At 64.6% G+C, this 18,039-nt stretch overlaps 1 protein-coding gene across 4 annotated transcripts in view; it reads right to left on the bottom strand.

Annotated features, from left to right (window-relative positions):
- Positions 1 to 17,561, bottom strand: part of TPCN2 (two pore segment channel 2) — a 29,864-nt gene extending 12,303 nt beyond the window's left edge. For all 4 annotated transcript variants that reach the window (XR_001917501.1, XM_018043361.1, XM_018043362.1 and 1 more), the window contains exons 1-13: positions 17,385 to 17,561; positions 13,075 to 13,139; positions 12,256 to 12,332; positions 11,706 to 11,883; positions 10,432 to 10,548; positions 6,976 to 7,082; positions 5,682 to 5,754; positions 3,876 to 3,975; positions 2,883 to 2,948; positions 2,545 to 2,609; positions 1,918 to 2,018; positions 1,281 to 1,362; positions 1,028 to 1,114 (exon numbers count right to left, since the gene is read on the bottom strand). Coding sequence is in view for 3 of the 4 variants with exons in the window: in XM_018043361.1 (XP_017898850.1) it covers positions 1,028 to 1,114; positions 1,281 to 1,362; positions 1,918 to 2,018; positions 2,545 to 2,609; positions 2,883 to 2,948; positions 3,876 to 3,975; positions 5,682 to 5,754; positions 6,976 to 7,082; positions 10,432 to 10,548; positions 11,706 to 11,883; positions 12,256 to 12,332; positions 13,075 to 13,139; positions 17,385 to 17,496 (1,230 nt within the window). In the remaining variant the exon portion in view is untranslated. The remainder of the gene's footprint in view (positions 1 to 1,027; positions 1,115 to 1,280; positions 1,363 to 1,917; positions 2,019 to 2,544; positions 2,610 to 2,882; positions 2,949 to 3,875; positions 3,976 to 5,681; positions 5,755 to 6,975; positions 7,083 to 10,431; positions 10,549 to 11,705; positions 11,884 to 12,255; positions 12,333 to 13,074; positions 13,140 to 17,384) is intronic.

Below are 18,039 nucleotides of genomic sequence, written 5' to 3'. Positions count from 1 at the left end.
ACCTTAAAAGAAGGGGAGATGAGGGCACAGACACACAACAGAGGGAAACCCACACGAATACAGAGGGAGCATACGGCGTCCACACGCCGGCCCCGCCCACGCCTGGGCCTCCGACTCCAGCCTCCATCCACACAGGCCCGGCCCACGCCTGGGCCTCCGACTCCAGCCTCCGTCCACACACCAGTCCTGCCCACGACTGGGCCTCCGACTCCAGCCTCCATCCACACACTGGCCCCGCCCACGCCTGGGCCTCCGACTCCAGCCTCCGTCCACACGCCGGCCCTGCCCACGCCTGGGCCTCTGACTCCAGCCTCCAGACCTGGAGACGGTAAGCCCTGGTATTTAAGTACCTCCAGGCTGTGATACTCGCTACAGCAGCTGAGCTGACTGGCTCAATGGTGACACTGAGCTGCGAGGGATTCGATCAACAGGAGACGACTGACTCCACCTCTTCAATCCGCATTCAAGCCCAGCTCGGCCCTGTCAAGGCCAGGTGGCTGGAGCGGCTGGAGCGGCAGCCCCCTCCACGGCCCCACAGTCTGCTTGGGAACAGCTCAGCCGTCTCCCTGCACCTCCTCCCCTGCCACCTCCTAGACACCTGCCACATAAAATGCAGGCAGGCCGGGGTCTTGTGGACACAGTGTTAAGCTGGATACTGAAGCCCACCCGCTAACCTTAAAAATCAGCGTCAAGGACAACAGACAAAGGTTTCAGACAAACTCAGGCACCTCCTGGGTTAGGACATGTGAGAGGAGAAGAGAAGTCTATCATGAAGAATGGAGAAAACTGGGAAGTTCCTCTGGGTCAGGACTACGGTCCCTGTGGCCTGGGAATTTCGTGAGATCACAAAATCTCCCCAGTTTCCAAGAGCCACACCAGCTCTGCTCCCACGAACACCCTAGGGGCCAGAAACCCTGGGAGGATGAGTCCCGGGGCCGGTCACTAAAAGTGACCCAGGCGATTTACGCCAAGAGACACCAAGGACTTCCCCGCTAACCCCAGGTGCCCCTGGCCCGGCCATAGTTACCTCTTTAACCACCCTCTTTTCAAACTCGTCGAAGAGCTTCTGAAACTCGTCAGTTGACAGCAGGCCGCCGCCACGGGAATGCAGCTTCTGCAAAGCAGGAGCACACGGGTGTGCTGCGCAGCCAGGCCACGGGCAGGAAGGGAGCCGCCCCAGGCCCACCAGGACCAGGCCAGCCGGGCTGGTCTGAAATAACCCCCACATGGCCTAGGGAGCCCAGAGGCACAGGTGGGGCGGGGGGAAGGGGGACCAGTACCTCTGTGATGGCCTGTTTGTGGTCACTGTCCAGCTGGACTTTCTGGAGCACTTGCAAGAAATCCTCAGGCTTCACCCCAAGTCTGCGGGGAAGATGCCCTCAGTGAGCCCAGCCAACTCAGCACCCTCAGGCGCCCTGACCGCTGCCCCGAGCAACCCGGGCAGTGACAAGTTCTCCAGGAAGGAGCGCTTGATGGTCCTCCTGTCTCCAAAATCCCGAGACCCCGTGGTCCTGCCTTAGAGAGGAGCGGCTAGAGCGTGCAACCACAGGCCCCGGGGCCAGTGAGTGGTGGGGACCGGAGCTGCTCTGTGACACTGCCTCCAAGCTGTCACGGAGTGGGGGGCAGAGTGGACGTGCATCCCAGGCCTTTCTCGTCCTGGACCCCAAGTCACAGCTCGGGTGTGGGAAGGGCGCCAGGGGGACAGGCCAGAATGTGTGACCCCCGCCAGACCGGGATCTCAAGCAGGTCATGAGGACATGAGTTAACTCGGACACCAGGACCATGGAACCCGCCCAGGGATGCTTGACTCCAAAGGAGCCTTTCTATCCACTGCCAGCAGGGATCTCGGGAAGCGCCCCTCCATGAACACCCCTCCCAGAGCAGCCTCGGGAGAGGGGCGGGAGCCCCCGCTCTCACCGCTCGGGGTGGGTTTCTCCCTCCGCTGTCACGGACGAGAGGACCTTGTAGGCAGCCCGGGTCCCCAGGCGTCTCCGCAACAGTGAGGTCTGGAGAGACATCTGAAGAGGGGATGGGGCTGAGGGGCTTGGCCCAGCCCTGTCCCTGGCCACCCTGCCCCTCGCCCCAGACAGCCCCGGCTCACTCGCAGCCCAGGGAGCAGCCCCTCGCCCTGAGGGCATCGGGGGGCAGTCACAGAGGACAAGGGCCAGGCCCTGCCGACAGCCACCACTGTGAAGTTCACTAAGGTGCGCATCCCTTCTCAGTGGACTTGGGGCCCCTGGCCCACCTACAAGGGGGGTGGGGAGGGTGGTCACTGCCCCGGGGGTTTTAGTCTTCTTGCTTTCCCCCCAGAGGAGGTGGGGCAGGGAAGGGGCCAGGGGTGGCTGTGGGGCCAGCACCCCCGGGGAGCAGAGAGGGAGGTCACCCACGGCAGAGAGGCGGGGGTCATGCCGAGACCGCCACAGGCCCCGCCCTCCCACCCACGTCCACACCCACACAGCCCCGGGCCACCCTGCCGGCCAGCTCCCTGCCAGGCCTCCAGGGGCAGCTCCAGGCACAGCCGGGCAGGGGGGCAGCTCCGCTCACCATCAGGTAGCCCCGGAACTGGTTGTAGATGATGGCCGTCATCAGGTTCATCAGAAACAAGCTCCCTTGGGAGAGGAAAGGCCATGGTCAGCGGGACCACACGGCCAGCGAGGACCGTGCGGGCAGGAGCGGCCGCCAGCCCGCCAGCAGCAGGCTGGCTGAGGGAGCAGGGCAGGGACCCGAGGCCCTCGTGTATAGATGGGGGCGCCACCTGGCCTGCCCAGCAGGCACTGAGGCACTGGCGGTCGCACAGAGTCACGTGGAGGGGAGGTCGCAGGGCTGGGGAACACACCTAGACCCTTGCCCCAGGTGACCCCTGCAGACCCGCCCCGACTCACCAATCAGGGTGAAGGCTATGAAGAAGATGGCGTAGGCTCGGTTCCTGGAATACACAGGGATCATCACTGAAAGAAACCAGAGCAAATAAAACACGCATAAGCCCAAGGTCCAGCCGACCCCTTTCATCGTCTTAAACCACTGTCTTTTCAACAGAAAGGAGGGCCCTGTGTTGGTGGACCCGGAAGGCCGTCTTGCCCAAATTCTGCCCCTCGCACCTCTGCCTGCACACCAGTGGGGGCGGGGAACTCGCTACCTCCGGGGGATGCTCATCCTGTACACATCCCTGTGAGCACTCCCTGCAGACAAAGCCCAGCCCTCCCCTCAGTGACTGGAGGACTCACAGGACACGTGGGGGCAGTGCTCAGGGTCCCGGGCACAGCTCTCACCCAGTATGGAAGCCAGTGGCTGACCTCTTGGGAGGGTCTCTATGGTGGGTGACCACCCCAGCCCAAGACGAAAGGCCCCAGCCAGGCTGGCCAGGCCACAGCTGAGCCCAAGGACCGCAACACCCTCACCTCCTGGCCACACACCCGGCCTAAGCAGACCAAGGCCCTATCAACAACCCTGACACAGTCAATGTCACAGCCACCAGAGACCCCGGGGCCTCACACATGGTGGGGCTGAGCCTCAAAGAGGAGGAGGCCACCAGGGGCCCGCTGAGCCCAGGGGCCCGCTGAGCCCAGGTCGGTCCATCACCACAAAGAAGTGTGTCCACCTCGAGCTTCTCAGGACTCAGAAAATGAGCAGAAGAGGAAAAGGAACAGAAAAAGAAGACCAGAAAGAAAAGGGAAGAAGAGGGTGGAGGGTAGGAGAGAGAAGGATACTCGAAAAAGGGGAAAGAGAAAACCAGCAAAGAGGAGGCGGGGGCTCCACCTTTAATCCCCAGCTCTCGACAAAGAGGCTTCGGGGGCCCCCACGCCCAGTGCCAGGCTCAGCTCTAGCTCCGTGCCCCCGCCCACCCCCCAGTGCCGCCCTATTCCCGGCCCCCGCACCGTCGGGATTGTTGGCGGTGGTCAGCAGCACCAGGAGGGTGGTCAGCGCCTCAGGCAGGTTGAAGAAGTAGGTCAGCCGCTCCCGGTCCTGCCCGGCGTCCTGCAAAAGCAGACACGGCAGCACTGAGGAGTCACCGGGCCTCAGGCCACAAAGCTCAGGCCCCAGACCCAACAAGCGCGGACCTCCCGCTACGGCTGCGCAGCCTCAGAGCCCATCTCTCCATCTCCTCCCTGTGGGCTCCGAGCTCCAGGCCGGGCAGACCACACTCAGGACCTCTGGGCCTGAGAGGCAGTGTCCAGGGATGCCCCACACGGACACCAGCCACTGGGCAGGCCTGCTCGGAGCCACAGTGAACAGCTCTCACCAGCCTGGCAGGCAGCATCACAGCCTGGGCCAAGAGGGCCCAGTGGGGGGCGGCCCACCCGCTCCCAGCCAGAGTCCACGGGCCGTGCATGTGCCCTGGACACTGTGGGCGGGAGGCGCTCACCCAGGCACAGAAAACCACCTCATCACTCAGGGAGCCTCGCAAGGCCACTGTCCTAGCTGCCACCCGAGGGCCAGCCCTCCACAGACACCTCGGGACCCTCCGTGTTCCCAGGTCAGAGGCCCACCCCTCCCCCACTCCCGGGGAGGCACCCTCACCCACCCCACCCGTCCTGCGCTCCATAAACAGCGGTGACACTGGGCAGACACGTGGGTCCTGAGACACTCACTGGTCCCACCTCCTGGCCGAGCTGCCCCTGCCACCCAGACTCACACACACACACAGACAGACACCCCATGTGTGCACACACAGTGACACACACACAGACACCCCCATGCATGCACACAGAGATAGAAACACACAGTTACATAGACACACACACACAGACACAGACACCCCCATGCATGCACACAGAGACAGAAACACACAGTTACATAGACACACACACACACACAGTGACACACACACAGACACCCCCATGCGTGTACACACAGAGAAACACACAGCACGCACACAGTTACATACACACAGACACCCCCATGCATGCACACGGCAGAGATAGAAACACACACACATACAGAGATAGAAACACACAGCACACAGTTACACACAGACACACACAGACACCCCATGCATCTACACACAGAGATAGAAACACACAGTTACATAGACACACACACAGACACAGACACCCCCATGCATGCACACGGCAGAGACAGAAACACACACACATACACAGAGTTACACATACACACACACAAGACGCCCCCATGAATGCACACACAGATAAAAACACACATACACAGTCTACACAGACACACAGACAGACACCCCCTTGTGTGTACACACACAGAAACACACAGCACACAGAGCCACATAGACATATACACAGACACCCCCACGCATGTACACACAGAGATAGAAACACACACACAGACACCCCCGTGCATGCACACGCAGAGATAAAACATACACACACACAGGGCACACAGTTACACAGACACACACACACATACCCCCACGCGTGTACACACAAAGGTAGCAACACACACACAGCACGCGCACAGAGTTACACAGAGGACACCTCCACGCAGCAAGAAGCTGCCGGGGGCTGGGAAGCAGTGAGGGGCTGAGAGGGGAGGGGTCCCGGCAGGAAGGGGTCCCCTCTGGAGAAACAGGCAGGGGCTGAAAGGGGCTCCCTGATGGCCAGTCTGAGAGGCCTCCATCTAAGAGGGGTGCAGAGAAGGAGGGTCCGTGAACAGCCAACTGTGGGTCGCCTGGCAGGGTGCTGCCTGGCGGAGCAGAGCAGACAGCGCAGTACCTTCTCGCCGGTGAAGAGCAGCATCCCAAACACGGTGAAGAGACACAGGTGCACGGCCAGCAGCAGCCCGACGCTGGGGGCGGGGGGGGCGGCACTCAGTGCCGGGAGGACGCGGTCCCGGCCCCGCTGACCCGGCCCAGCGGGGAGCTCCCTGCCCCGACCCAGCCGCCTGCTCAGTGCACTCTGGCAGAAGTGCAGCCCTAGCAAACCTGTCCCAGGACAGATAGTTCCAAGGACCCCCAGGACTTGCAGAGGAGAAAGGCCACTGCCATCAACCTGGGCCAGCAGTGAGGGGTCAGCCACGTGAGCCATGGGGGTGGGGGTGCAGGGAGCGGGTGGGGGGCCAGGGACGGAGGGAAGTCAGCAGCCACAGCCAAGGCAGGAAGCGCATGCAGCATGGAGCAGGGGGCAGGGGTCAAGCAAGGCCGTTACGAGGGCTGCCTTAGGTGCGAGACAGGGACCCCCAAGTGCCTCCTGCCCATAAGCTCCCCTGGCCAGAGGAAGGGAGCCCCAGGCCCCCAGCAGGGAGCAGAAATCCCCGCCCCGCCCTGCCAGCCCACTTGACTCAGCGCCCACCTGACCCCAGCGCCCATCTGACCCCAGCACCCACCTGACCCCGGCGCCCACCTGACCCTGGCGCCCACCTGACCCAGCTCCATCTGATACCAGCGCCCACCTGGCCCCATGCCCACCTGACCCAGCACCCACCTGACCCCAGCGCCCACCTGACCCCAGCGCCCACCTGACCCCGGCGCCCACCTGACCCAGCTCCCATCTGATACCAGCGCCCACCTGGCCCCATGCCCACCTGACCCAGCACCCACCTGACCCCAGTGCCCACCTGACCCAGCTCCCATCTGACCCTGGTGCCCACCTGGTCCTGGCGCCCACCTGGCCCCATGCCCAACTGACCCCATGCCCACCTGACCCAGCACCCACCTGACCCCAGCGCCCACCTGGCCCCGTGCCCACCTGAGCCCGTACCCACCTGTCCCAGGGCCCACCTGACCCCATACCCACCTGTCCCAGGGCCCACCTGGCCCCCATGCCCACCTGACCCAGCTCCCATCTGTCCCCAGCGCCCACCTGACCCACACCCACCTGACCCACGCCCACCTGACCCCATGCCCACCTGACCCCACGGCCCACCTGGCCCAGCACCCACCTGGCCCCATACCCACCTGACCCCACGGCCCACCTGGCCCAGCACCCACCTGACCCCATGCCCAACTGACCCAGCGCCCACCTGGCCCCATGCCCATCTGACCCCACGCCCACCTGGCCCAGCGCCCACCTGGCCATCTCCGGCAGCGAGCGCCTGATGCACTTGAGCGTCTTCTTCATCATGGAGGAATTCTGCATCAGGAAGAAGGGGCGCAGCAGCCGGCGCACTCGCAGGGGCTGCAAGAGACCCGCACCCGGGACCCTGAGCACAGCCCCCAGGATGGGCCTAGAGGCCCGACGCTCTGTAAGGACGGCCACGGCCCCGGCTATCCCCAGGCTGCCCACTCGGCCGACCTTGACGTCGACATCCCTCCGAGCCCAGGTCGGAACCCAGGGCCCTCAGGCCCCCCGACGAGCCAGCACCGGGCCAGGGGGTGACCAGCCTGTCTCCCCAGCCCCCCTACCCAGCTCTCACAGAGGATGGGCGCCCTTGGATCTGTCTGGGAAGCCGCTGTCCTGCCCTACAGGGGCTGTCCCAGGCCTCCTCAATCTGCGGCCCCCAGGCCCTCATATGCTCTGGGTCACAGCCTCCCACACAGACCAGACCGGCAGAAAGTGAGCAGGAACCCCAAACCACCACGCTCACACACACACTCACACACCTCCACGCTCACACACACCCCCACACCTCCACGCTCACACACACACTCACACCTCCACGCTCACACACACACTCACACACCTCCACGCTCACACACACACCCACACCTCCACGCTCACACACATACCCACATCTCCACACTCACACACACACCCTATACCTCCATGCTCACGCTCACGCACACGCACACCCGCACCTCTACGCTCACACACACACGCACACCTACACTTCCATGCTCACACACACACAAACACCCACACCTCCACGCTCACGCACACCTCCATGCTCACACAAGTGCACACACATACCCTATACCTCCACGCTCACACACACGCACACCCGCACCTCCACACTCACACATACATGCACACCCGCACCTCCACGCTCACACACACACAAACACCCACACTTTCACACTCACACACAAACACCCGCATCTCCATGCTCACGCACACCTCCATGCTCACACACGTGCGCACACATACACTATACCTCCACGCTCACACACACACACCCTATACCTCCACGCTCACACACACACACACCTGCACCTCCGCACACACACACGCACACACCACCCCCACCCCTCCACGTGCTTACACACACCTGCACCTCCATGCTCACACAAACACACACATCAACACACACCCCTTCCTCTCCCCCTCCTGTCACACCCGAGGGCCCTCCTCCCTGTGCTCAGGACCCTGGCCCCTCAGAGGCCCCCCAGAGCTCTCACCCCGTCCCCACACGCGCACACACCACGCGCTTCAATACCTTCCACTCACAACAAAAAATCCACACTCCCCTTCACTCGTGTGTTCCTTGTCCCTGTTCCAGCCAACCCGCCCTCCTGCCCGAGGGCACTGGACCGGCCCGCGGTGACTGCCAAGCCTCTGAGCCCAAGATCACCTCCTGTGTTCCAGCCTGGCCGGCAGGCACCTCCCCCTGCCTGACACCTGGGTCACCCACTCTGTGCCCAACCATGTGCTGGATCCTGAGCCCCTCCTCCCCTCTCGCTGGCCTCACGGCCCAGGGAACTGGTCTGTCCTTGCAGTATTAAGGGCCCCTCCCCGTTCAATCTGCAACCCAAGCTGTCAACTCCAGACATGTCCTAGTGGGCATCTTCTTGTCTCACACACACAAGGCTGATGGCCTCCCCTCCCTGCCCAAGCCCTCCACGGCTGCCTGGAAGCCCAGGGCACCCTCCCCTCACCTCCGGCTGGCAGCCCCACTGGGCACCCTCACCCCCGCCTCTGCTCAGCTGGTCGCCTGTCCCCTGCAGCTTCAGGGGATGGGGTTGCGGGTCACGCCCGGGGCCAACAGTACAGACCTCCCCACCCTGGCCACTGGCACGGCCCAGCACCGGCCGCATTGTGGCCCCCAGGGGGACTCGCCAGCCCCACCCCAAGCAAGGCAGTCAGCTGTCCTCAGCAGACAGGCAAGTGGGCGGGCATGGACTCTGCCCCCTGCCCCCCTACCTCTCCCAGGACCACCCCCGAGGACGGTGTTTCTGCACCACAGCTGTCCGTGAAGAGGACTCGGGGCCGGTAGGCAGGGCGCAGAGCTCCAGTTACCACGGCGGGCTTGGGAAGCTGCCGCCCAGAGGAACAGGGAGGTCTGTGTGGGCTCCCCCGAGGGACATCCAGGACAAACAACTGTCACAAAATTCCAGGAATAAAGAGGCAGGACTGCCACGGACTTGAGACCCTCAGGAGTGAAGGTCCTTGTGTACAGAGACCCAGGGATGTGGGGCAGGGGCAGGGAGATTGCAAGTGTGAGTTCAGGTCCCCAGCCCCTCAGCACACAAGCCACTCGGTCCTCCCTGCTGGTTACACAGACAGTGTCTGTGCACAGTAAGGGCCCTCATGCCTCTCTCTTCCCTAATTTCACGGACGACCCTCACCCAGAATGTTCGGGGATACCTGATGGACACCGTGACCACCACTCAGAAATGGAGCTGGCGGTGGCTGGGCTGGCCTCTGCCCCGTCTGGGGAGGGGGCGAGCCTTCTCCTTGGTGGGGAGGGGGCAGCAGTTCCTCAGGGAGGAGGGTGCTCATGCAGGGATGTGGAGGAGGCACGGGGGTGAGGGCGGCTGCAGGGGGTACCACCCCCCACCCCCACAGCCCTGCTGTGAGCTGGGAACCCACCTCTAACACCCCTGACACCTGCATCGGCTGCCCCACTGGGCGGGAGGGCACCAGGAGGGGCAGGGGTGCCCCTCGGCCTCTGTCCACATGCCATTCCTGCTGGCAGCACCCAGGGTGTCCCCAGTCCCCGGCCTCCAGCACCCCCAGAACTAAGTAACCGCCGCACCTCTTGGAAGCACCAGCATCCCCCAGAGGGCCGGAGCCTCTCCCCTGAGCTCCACAGCCCCAGGGCAGGGGCTTTCCCCTCTCGCTTTCTTACTCAAGCCCTGTCTGAGCCCATACGGTAAATTCTTTTGAAAGCACCTCGCCGGGCTTGTGTGTCCCCAGCCGGCCCTCAGGGCTACAGACGCCCCCAAACCCACATCTGCAAGCTCGGATCTATTGAATCACAGGGCGGTGCCTCTGGGTGTTCTGGGCAGGCAGCGCACCTGGGGGCAGGATTGCAGATGGCAGGCAGACTGGACCCTGGAACTCACCCCCAGGGCCTCACGCCTTCCCTGGGCCTGAAGGTGGGGACAAGGCTCGGGCCTGTGGGTGACTGACATGGGCTGGATGGCGCAGAGCTGGGCCAGAGGGACGCTGGGCCCCAGGGCTCTCCCCTGTAACCCACACTGTTCACCTGCGCCCCCACCCCCAAAATCTCCCTGCCACCCTCGAAGCCGCCTGGCCACTCCCTCTGCAGGGCCCCAGGGCTCTCCCCCGTAACCCACACCGTTCATCTGCACCCTCACCCCCTCTAGAGCTCCACACTCCCCCTTGGGGCCGCCTGACCACCCACCTCCTGGCAGACGAGACTCAGCGACACGATCCAGTCCAGGAGAGACACAACCAGCACCACGAGGTAGGCCAGCAGCCAGGGGTTCCTCCGGAACTGGGCCCACCCAATCAGGTAGCTCTGCAAGACAGACGGCGGCTCAGCGGGGGCAGCCGGTGCGAGGCCTGCACCGTGTGGACGCGGGGGTCGCTGGGCAGCCTTGGGGAGCCACGTGGTCCCCGCGTGACTCAGAGCAGGAAGCTGGGCGCTGGGTGGGCGGGAGGCCACACGCCTCACCCAGCCTCCTCGTGACCACAGGCGCGGCACTGACCCGCTCCAACCAGTCCTCACAGCCGTCCTGCCTGTCCGGTCAGCACTGAGGCTTGTGCGTGGGGACAGTTCCAGAAATGCCAGGAACCAGCGCAGTGGCCCAGGGGCCAGCCTTGGGAATGCGGGTTTGTCATCTGGGTGGCCGCCGCCTAACTTTCTATCACTGACCCCCCCAGAGGTCACCACTTGCAGATAAAACCCACCCTCTCTCCCACCTTCCAAGACTTCCCCAACGGACCGGCCACTCAAAAAAAGCCAATGAAAACTCACCAGTTTCAGTTCCAGGTTAAAACCCCCTGACCTCCTAACCACATTATAGGCTAAAAAAGGAGAAATAAGACACTGCCCAGGGCTCTTGGTCACACACGCACTGAGGCTCGCCCATGCCCCTTGGGGTCAGACCACAGAGGCTGAACTGCCCCCTAAAGGGACCGCAGGCAGGGTGCAGCTGACTCAGCCCTGGACGTAGCCATGAGGGCTGGCGCAGTGGCGTCACCGCTGTTTATCAGAAGTGACGGGAGGCGTGGCCAGCAGCGGGGTCTCACTGCCGAGTCCCTGTGGCTCTGACGCCCTGACACAGCCCAGCTCACGCCCCACCCCGGCTTCTGGAAAGATCCGGGTCATGGAAGCCAGGCTGGCACACTGGCCGGGCATCTGCCCCGCCCCCCACGCCGGCCCCTCCCCTCTGGGCCGGGGCAGTGAGGGCTATGAAAAGCCCCCCTCCAGGGCCCGCTGTTCAGCAGGGGTCTCTCCCCAGGGTGGCACTGCGGACCCTCAACCACGCCCTTCCCGGGTCCCGCGAGGCTGCGCAGCCCCCATGGCTCGGCCGACCCCCATCAATGGTCTGGGAGGGGGAGGGCCGTCCAAGAGGCAGGTGGGGACGGTGCAGCTGGCTCCGGGAGGGGGAAGGGTGAACCCGGGAAGCTGCGGCAGGGCGGGAGGGCAAGGTGGGCGAGGCGGCCCCTCACCTTCACGGAGACGTCAGCCGCGAAGACCAGCAGGCAGAGCGCCTCGACGCCCTCGGTCAGGCCGCAGGGCGGCTCCCAGGGGGCCAGGCGGTAGCGCACGTCCGAGGTGCGCGTGAGCGAGGAAGGGGTCTCAACGAAGGCCAAAGCCAGGATCAAGAAAATGGTGAAGCTCAGAATCCTGGAAAAGGAACCGAAACTGGTCAGCAGGCACGAACCAGCCACGCTCGGGGGCCCAGAGAGCAGACCAGCAGGCGGGATGCCTGGAAAGCAGCGGGGCAGACGCCACGGGTCCGAAGGCCGGGGCCCACTTCCTGCTCTGGGGCCACCCGTGCGTGGTCAGACCACACACACCGAGTCCAGACTCAGGTGCCACAGCTGGCCGGAAGATTCTGGAAAGGAGCCCTCACCAGAGAGGGGCCCTTTCTGCCTCTGCTCTGGTAAGGAGGGGGGACAGCAGCTCCTCGTCCACCCCAGGGAGGGGAGCCTGCCTGCCCCCCGAAACCCCCCCAAGCCCAGCCACAGGAGCCCCGTGGGGCGCGTGCCCGCTCACCACTGGCTGCTGCCGGAGTAGTACCACCTGTAGAGCCACAGAGACCGGGCGTCCATGCGGTGGTTGATGGAGCGATACTGGAAGTGGAGGCCACACGGGGTAGTGAGGGTCCCCTCGGGGCCGCACCGCACAGCCAGCCCGTGCAGGGCAGCCCCTCACCCCACGACACGTCCACAGCGGGGGCACGACCCGGGGATCACAGAGTCCGCTCCACAGAGACTGGGGGCTCATGGCCACCCAGCAGGGTCGCACCCTCCCAAGCTACAAGGTTTCCCGGCAGAGGGAGAACACCCGAGGGCCAGACCCCGGGGCCAGCCGGTGGACGGACCCCGGCCTGCTGGATGCACAGCTGTGCACACAGCTAGGTCTGCCCGTGAGGCTCTCCTCACTTCTGTGCAAGACCGACCCCGCCCCGCCTCAGCTGGTCACCCTCCAGGATGCCCCCAGCCTCATCCCTCACAGAGGGTACTGCCGCTTCCACAGTCTATCTCCCTGATTAACCCGGGGTGTCATCTGCAGGTGAAGGAAGGTCATGCCACCTCTGGGTATCTTTCAAAGAACCCAGAGCAGTACGGCACACGAAGGCTGGGGCAGATGGTGAACCGGCGAAATGAGTGGCCAGGGACCCAGAAGGGCACCTGGCGCACGTCTCCTAAGGAGGGCTGGAGGGGACCAAGCCTTAAATCCCGGTCAGCACGGGGGCGACGACCGTACAGCCCAGCAAATGCAGCCTGGCCCCAGGACGGCAGGGGCGAAGGGGCCAGTGGGGCAGCGCCCGCCCAGCCCCACGAGCCCCAGGGCAAGCACAGGCCCACCCACCTGGATGGCGTCTTCGATGAGGACCACAGCCTGGTCCAAGCACAGATCCCGCCTGGCTGCGGTGCCTGCGGGCAGAGGGAACATGGCAGGTGAGGAGTGGGATTGGGAGACGATCGCCCAGCCCAGGACTCCTGGGGAAAGCAAGGTGAGGACCCGGCTGCGACCTTCCAGAGGCTGTGGAATGAGATGCCTGTGCCCTGGGGGCTGGGGGGGGGGGGGAGGTAGTCAGGGTCCGAACGACAGGCTCCGGGCCCAGGACAGGAGCGGCCGCCACGGTGCCCATCGCCCCCTGTCCAACGGGGGATGTTAACAGCCGCCCAGCTGGGCCCCCAAGGCGAGTGCAGGAGCCCCAGGGCCGGCGTGGCGCACGGAGCACGGACTGTGTTGGTCGCCCTCCCCACCCCATCCCGCCGCGGGCCTCCGGGCGGCCTTTGTCAGGACACCGTGGCCCAGCTGCCTCAACTGTGAGATGGGGTGGTGCTCCCAGCCAGCCCTCTGCCAAACAAGGGCACGGGTCTCACAGTGACACACCACATCTAGAAGCCCGAGGTGCTGCGTGACCTCCACCGGATACGGAGACCTAAGAAGGGCCTTCTGGGGTCATCGTGTCCCCCTAACTGCCCCCCACCCCAGCTCGTGTCACGGGCCCACAGGGCCGGGGGCCACAGCCGAGTCACCCCAAGGGCAGGAGCCGAGGGAGCCTTCGCCAACCAGACAGGGGCCCTCGGAGGCCAGGGAAGATCGACTACGAGGGGCCTTCGGGCAGGACGAGTCGGGCGGCTCCAACCTCAGCCCGGCACCCCAGGCCCCCCATCAGGGAGCTCTGGGCTGCGCACCTGGTCGGTCCCCTTGGCCGGGTGTGCTGCCTGCCGCCTGGTGAGCACGGGCGCCGCTCCGACTCTGCCCGGGACCACTCCCTGACACAGGGGTGTGAGAAAGGCGTGAGGAGCTGCAGCCCAGGGCGACGGGGAGCGCCCCGGGAGAGGCCACGGGGGGCGGGCAGGGTGCAGCCCGGGCACCCAGGACAGCAGAGCCGGCGTGCAGCCCCCAGCGGTTCGGGGGCTTTGAGACGAGCTGAACTGACCAGTCACCATCCCTGTTGAAGACTCTGCTCTCACCTCTGGGCCCTGGAGGTCGGCAGCTGCCAAAACCACCCTTCACGGGTACCGGGAGGAGACAGAGAGGCAGAGATGTGCCCGGGAAAGGGGACGCTGGATGCCTGGGCAGAGCTCCAGACCACTGCCGACTCCTGTCTGCTGTCCCCAGGGAGGCTATGCCACTGTCCTCTGGGACCGTGCAGCCAGGTCCAGGGACCAATGGGGGACATGGGGGACCATGGACAGAGACAGGGGACGGGACTGTGCCATCACCTTGCTGTGTCACCGAGAACAAGCACCATGTCCGTCAGCACCTCGGGGTCCCCCCACAGACAACCTCCATGCTCAACCCCAGGGGCCCAGGCGTTCCCCCGGGGCAGGCTCTGAGGGTGGCGACCGCTGCTTCCCCGGAAAGGCTCCCGGGCACGCTGCGATCTGAGGGCGCTCGGTTTTGCTCCCTGCTGCGTCCACTGAGCCCAGGCCGCCGCAGGGCCTGGCACACAGTGGCTGGGGACGCCTGTCGACCCACAGCCAAGGGGTACCCGGGGAGGCAGAATGGTCTGAGGGCCCCCATATCGTGAAAACCCAGGTGAGAGACGGAGCTCGGCCTGAGGGGACCCAAGGAGACAAGCTGCCTGCATAAGACAGGCAGCCAGAGGCCCCAGAGCCCGCTCCAGGACCCAGACTGGGGGCCGCTGAAGGGGCTCGCTCAACTCCGGCCACCCGGCCCTCGAAGCGCCAGACCCCCCAGGGCCCTCCCGCCCTGTCCCCCTCTGCAGCAGCCTTCCACATGCACCTCATAGCTTCCCCTGGGTCCCCCTCACCCCAGGAGAGAGTCCACACTCCACCTGCCTCCTCGCCTGCCACTTCCTCCAGCCTGTGCCCTCCTCGCCACTCACCCCGAACCTGGCTCCACCAAGGCCAAGCTCTCCAAAGCCTCCACGCCCTTGCCCAGGCCCCGTCAGCCCTGCCAGGAGCACCATCCTGCAGCTTGGCGGTCTAGGAACTCATTGCCCCGGGGTGGGGTGCGGGGGTTGGGCAACCACCTGTCCATACCCCCGTCTCCCCACTGGGCACACCAGGGTAGGATGTCAGAGCACAGGGGACAAGAGGGTTCAGAAACTGTGCCCCACGTCAGCCCTGCGCTGGTCCCCCTGCCCCAACATCCCAGAATAAATCCCCTCCCCCGCTGGCTCCAGCTCGCCTCAGCCCCTGGCTGGGCCCGTATGACGCTGGGCGAGTCCCCTCACCTCGCTGCGCCTCAGTTCCTGCAGCCCCTACACATGGAATGCCGTGCAGGCCGAGCGGGCTGCTGCAGCTAGTGTGCTCCACACAGTAAGCCCTTCATCAGCACTGGCTGTCAGTGTTCTCACAGCCCCTTCCACAGCATAGCAATCCCTTGTCCTCTGACTTTTCCATAACCAGTAGGAGGGTCATTCCCTGACCAGGAAGGGGAAGAGAAAACGACTATCCCCACCCTGAAGTCGTGGTCCGTGAGGAGGGGCTGCATCGGGACCTGACCACAGGGGCCCACTGGGGGGCGAGGGGCACCCAGCAGCAGCCTTCCCCCACCTCTGCTCCTAGGACAGCCTGGCTGTAGGCCAGACAGACCCTGAGTTCAGGGTCCTATCCAGCAGCCCTGCATGGGAGCTGGGGGTAACCTCAGTGAGGGTCCCCAGAGCCTGGCTGAAGAGCCTGGCCATGGGAATCCAGAACACAGGGTGTCTTGTCTGTGTTCACAGAAGCCCTCACCAAGGCCACAGGGTCGGGACAAAGAGCCCTCCCCAGAGTCCCCCCCGCACCAGCCACACTGCCTGCCCCAGTTCTTATCTCTGCAGTGAGGGTCTCATCTGCCTGGCTGTGCATTCTCCCGGGGCTGGACCTGCAATGATCACAGTTCTCTGCTCAGAACAGCTATCGGCACCAGTGAACACCAGCTCTGCCACCTGGCCGGGCACCTAGACTCTCCCTGAATCCTCACCAGGGCCCCCTTCAGGACACCCCTAGTGACCACCTCTGTTTTACCAAGACTCAGAAAGGCTGGCATCATCGATTCAATGGACGTGAGCTTGAGCCAACTCCAGGAAGATGGTGAAGGACAGGGAAGCCTGGCGTGCTGCAGTCCATGGGCTCGGAAAGAGCCAGACACAACTGAGCGACTGAACAACCACAGAAAGGTTAGACCTGCCAAGGTCACACAGCTGGGCAGTGGCAGCACCAGAAAGGCACCTGGACCTCCAGACACAAAGTCTGCTCCCCCTGAACACCACCATATCCTATGTCCCTCTTCCGGGGCCCTGGGAGGCCTGGCACAGGCTGGACGGAGAACTGTCCTGGGACAGGCTCTGAGATGGGCAGGTGGGCATGTTTCCTATCTCCGGTCAGGCACCCACCCCAACAGTCGGGCACACGGCACAGACCCCTGCAAGCAGGAGCCCAGGAGGCCCCTTAAGGAGCACCCCGTGCGGGGCAGCAGAAGCCCCAGGGCTGTGAGCTCGCACCAGTTGTGGACATTCTCGGGGTCTCAGCTTCCCCCTCCATAAAAGGAGGCTGAGGCCCTTCCCTCCCAAATCCAGCACCCAATGCCCCTGGGATCTGACAGGGACAGAAGGCCTCCACCCCCCCAGGCCTCCCCAGGAATAAGCAGTCTTCCTGCGGATAAACAGGAAGGGCAGGCCAGAGCTGCAGAGGGCAAAGGCAGGAAGCCGCCCCGGTTTGGGAAGCCTCACAGTTCACTCCCAGCTGGATTTCACCTCGGCCACTTCCTGGCTGTGTGACCTTGGGTAGGGGAACGCCCCTCTCTGTGCCTCACTTTCCCCGATAAGAACTGGAGAAAATGGAAGTACGTCCTCCTAGGAGTCACCAAGACGATCCACGGAAAGTACGAGGCCCCGAGCCCACGGAGGGGACTGGGGGGTGGGGCGCGGGGGGGGGCTGGCTGCTCCCGGGCTGAGCGAGGCCTCTCTGTCCCGCCGGTCGGTGGAGCAGGGCGAGACCACCACTCCCCCCAGCGACCCCGCGCCCCCAGCTCCATGCCCAGGCCGGGATCGAGGTCCGCAGGGCGCAGCCGCCCAGCCCTCCGCAAGGCCCGATCGGACCCCGGCCGGGGGAGGCGGGGCGCTCCCGCAGCGACAGCAGGGGCGCGACTCGGGCCGCTGGGACCCCGACGCGCCGCCCCCGCGCGGCCCGGCCCCTCCCCAGGCCGCGGCTCACCAGGGTTCTCTTGGACGCTGCTGCAAGCGGGTACGCCCCTTGGGCAGTCGCGGCCGCTGCCGCCGCGGGCCCGGCTCAGAAGGGGTTCCGATTCTTCCCGGGTGTCCGCCATAGGGTCTCCGCCTGCCACCCGGACCGCGCAGAGGCGCTAAACGCGAGCTCCACTGCGCAGGCGCAGTGCCCCTGCCCCGGGTTCGGGCGGAGGCGGGGACAGCACTGTGATGAAGGGGCGCCCCTTCCCACCAGCCAGTAAGGATGGAGAGCTTGCTCGTGGAGGCGGGACTTACCCGCCCACACGCCCCCTGGTGGGCGGGGCTCAACTTCCTGGTGGGCGGGGCTATAAAGGCCTAGAGGCAGGGAAAAGCGCGTTCTTAACGGGTGGTCCAGCCCGCTCAGTCCGCCCCACGTGGGCACAGGTTAGGAATGCTCATTCTTGGGCCGGCTCGACCCGCCTTCATTGGAAGGACTGATGCTGAAGCTGAAACTGCAATACTTTGACCACCTGATGCCAAGAACTGACTCACTGGAAAAAACCCTGATGCTGGGAAAGATCGAAGGTGGGAGGAGAAGGGGAGGACAGAGGATGAGATGGTTGGATGGCATCACTGACTCAACAGACATAAGTTTGAGTAGGCTCTGGGAGTTGGTGATGGAC

The sequence above is a fragment of the Capra hircus genome, chromosome 29 (assembly GCF_001704415.2).
Source record: "Capra hircus breed San Clemente chromosome 29, ASM170441v1, whole genome shotgun sequence".
NCBI lineage: Eukaryota > Metazoa > Chordata > Mammalia > Artiodactyla > Bovidae > Capra > Capra hircus.
The sequence above is the reverse complement of the archived record's forward strand: the minus strand, read 5'-3'. Positions and strand labels throughout refer to the sequence as shown.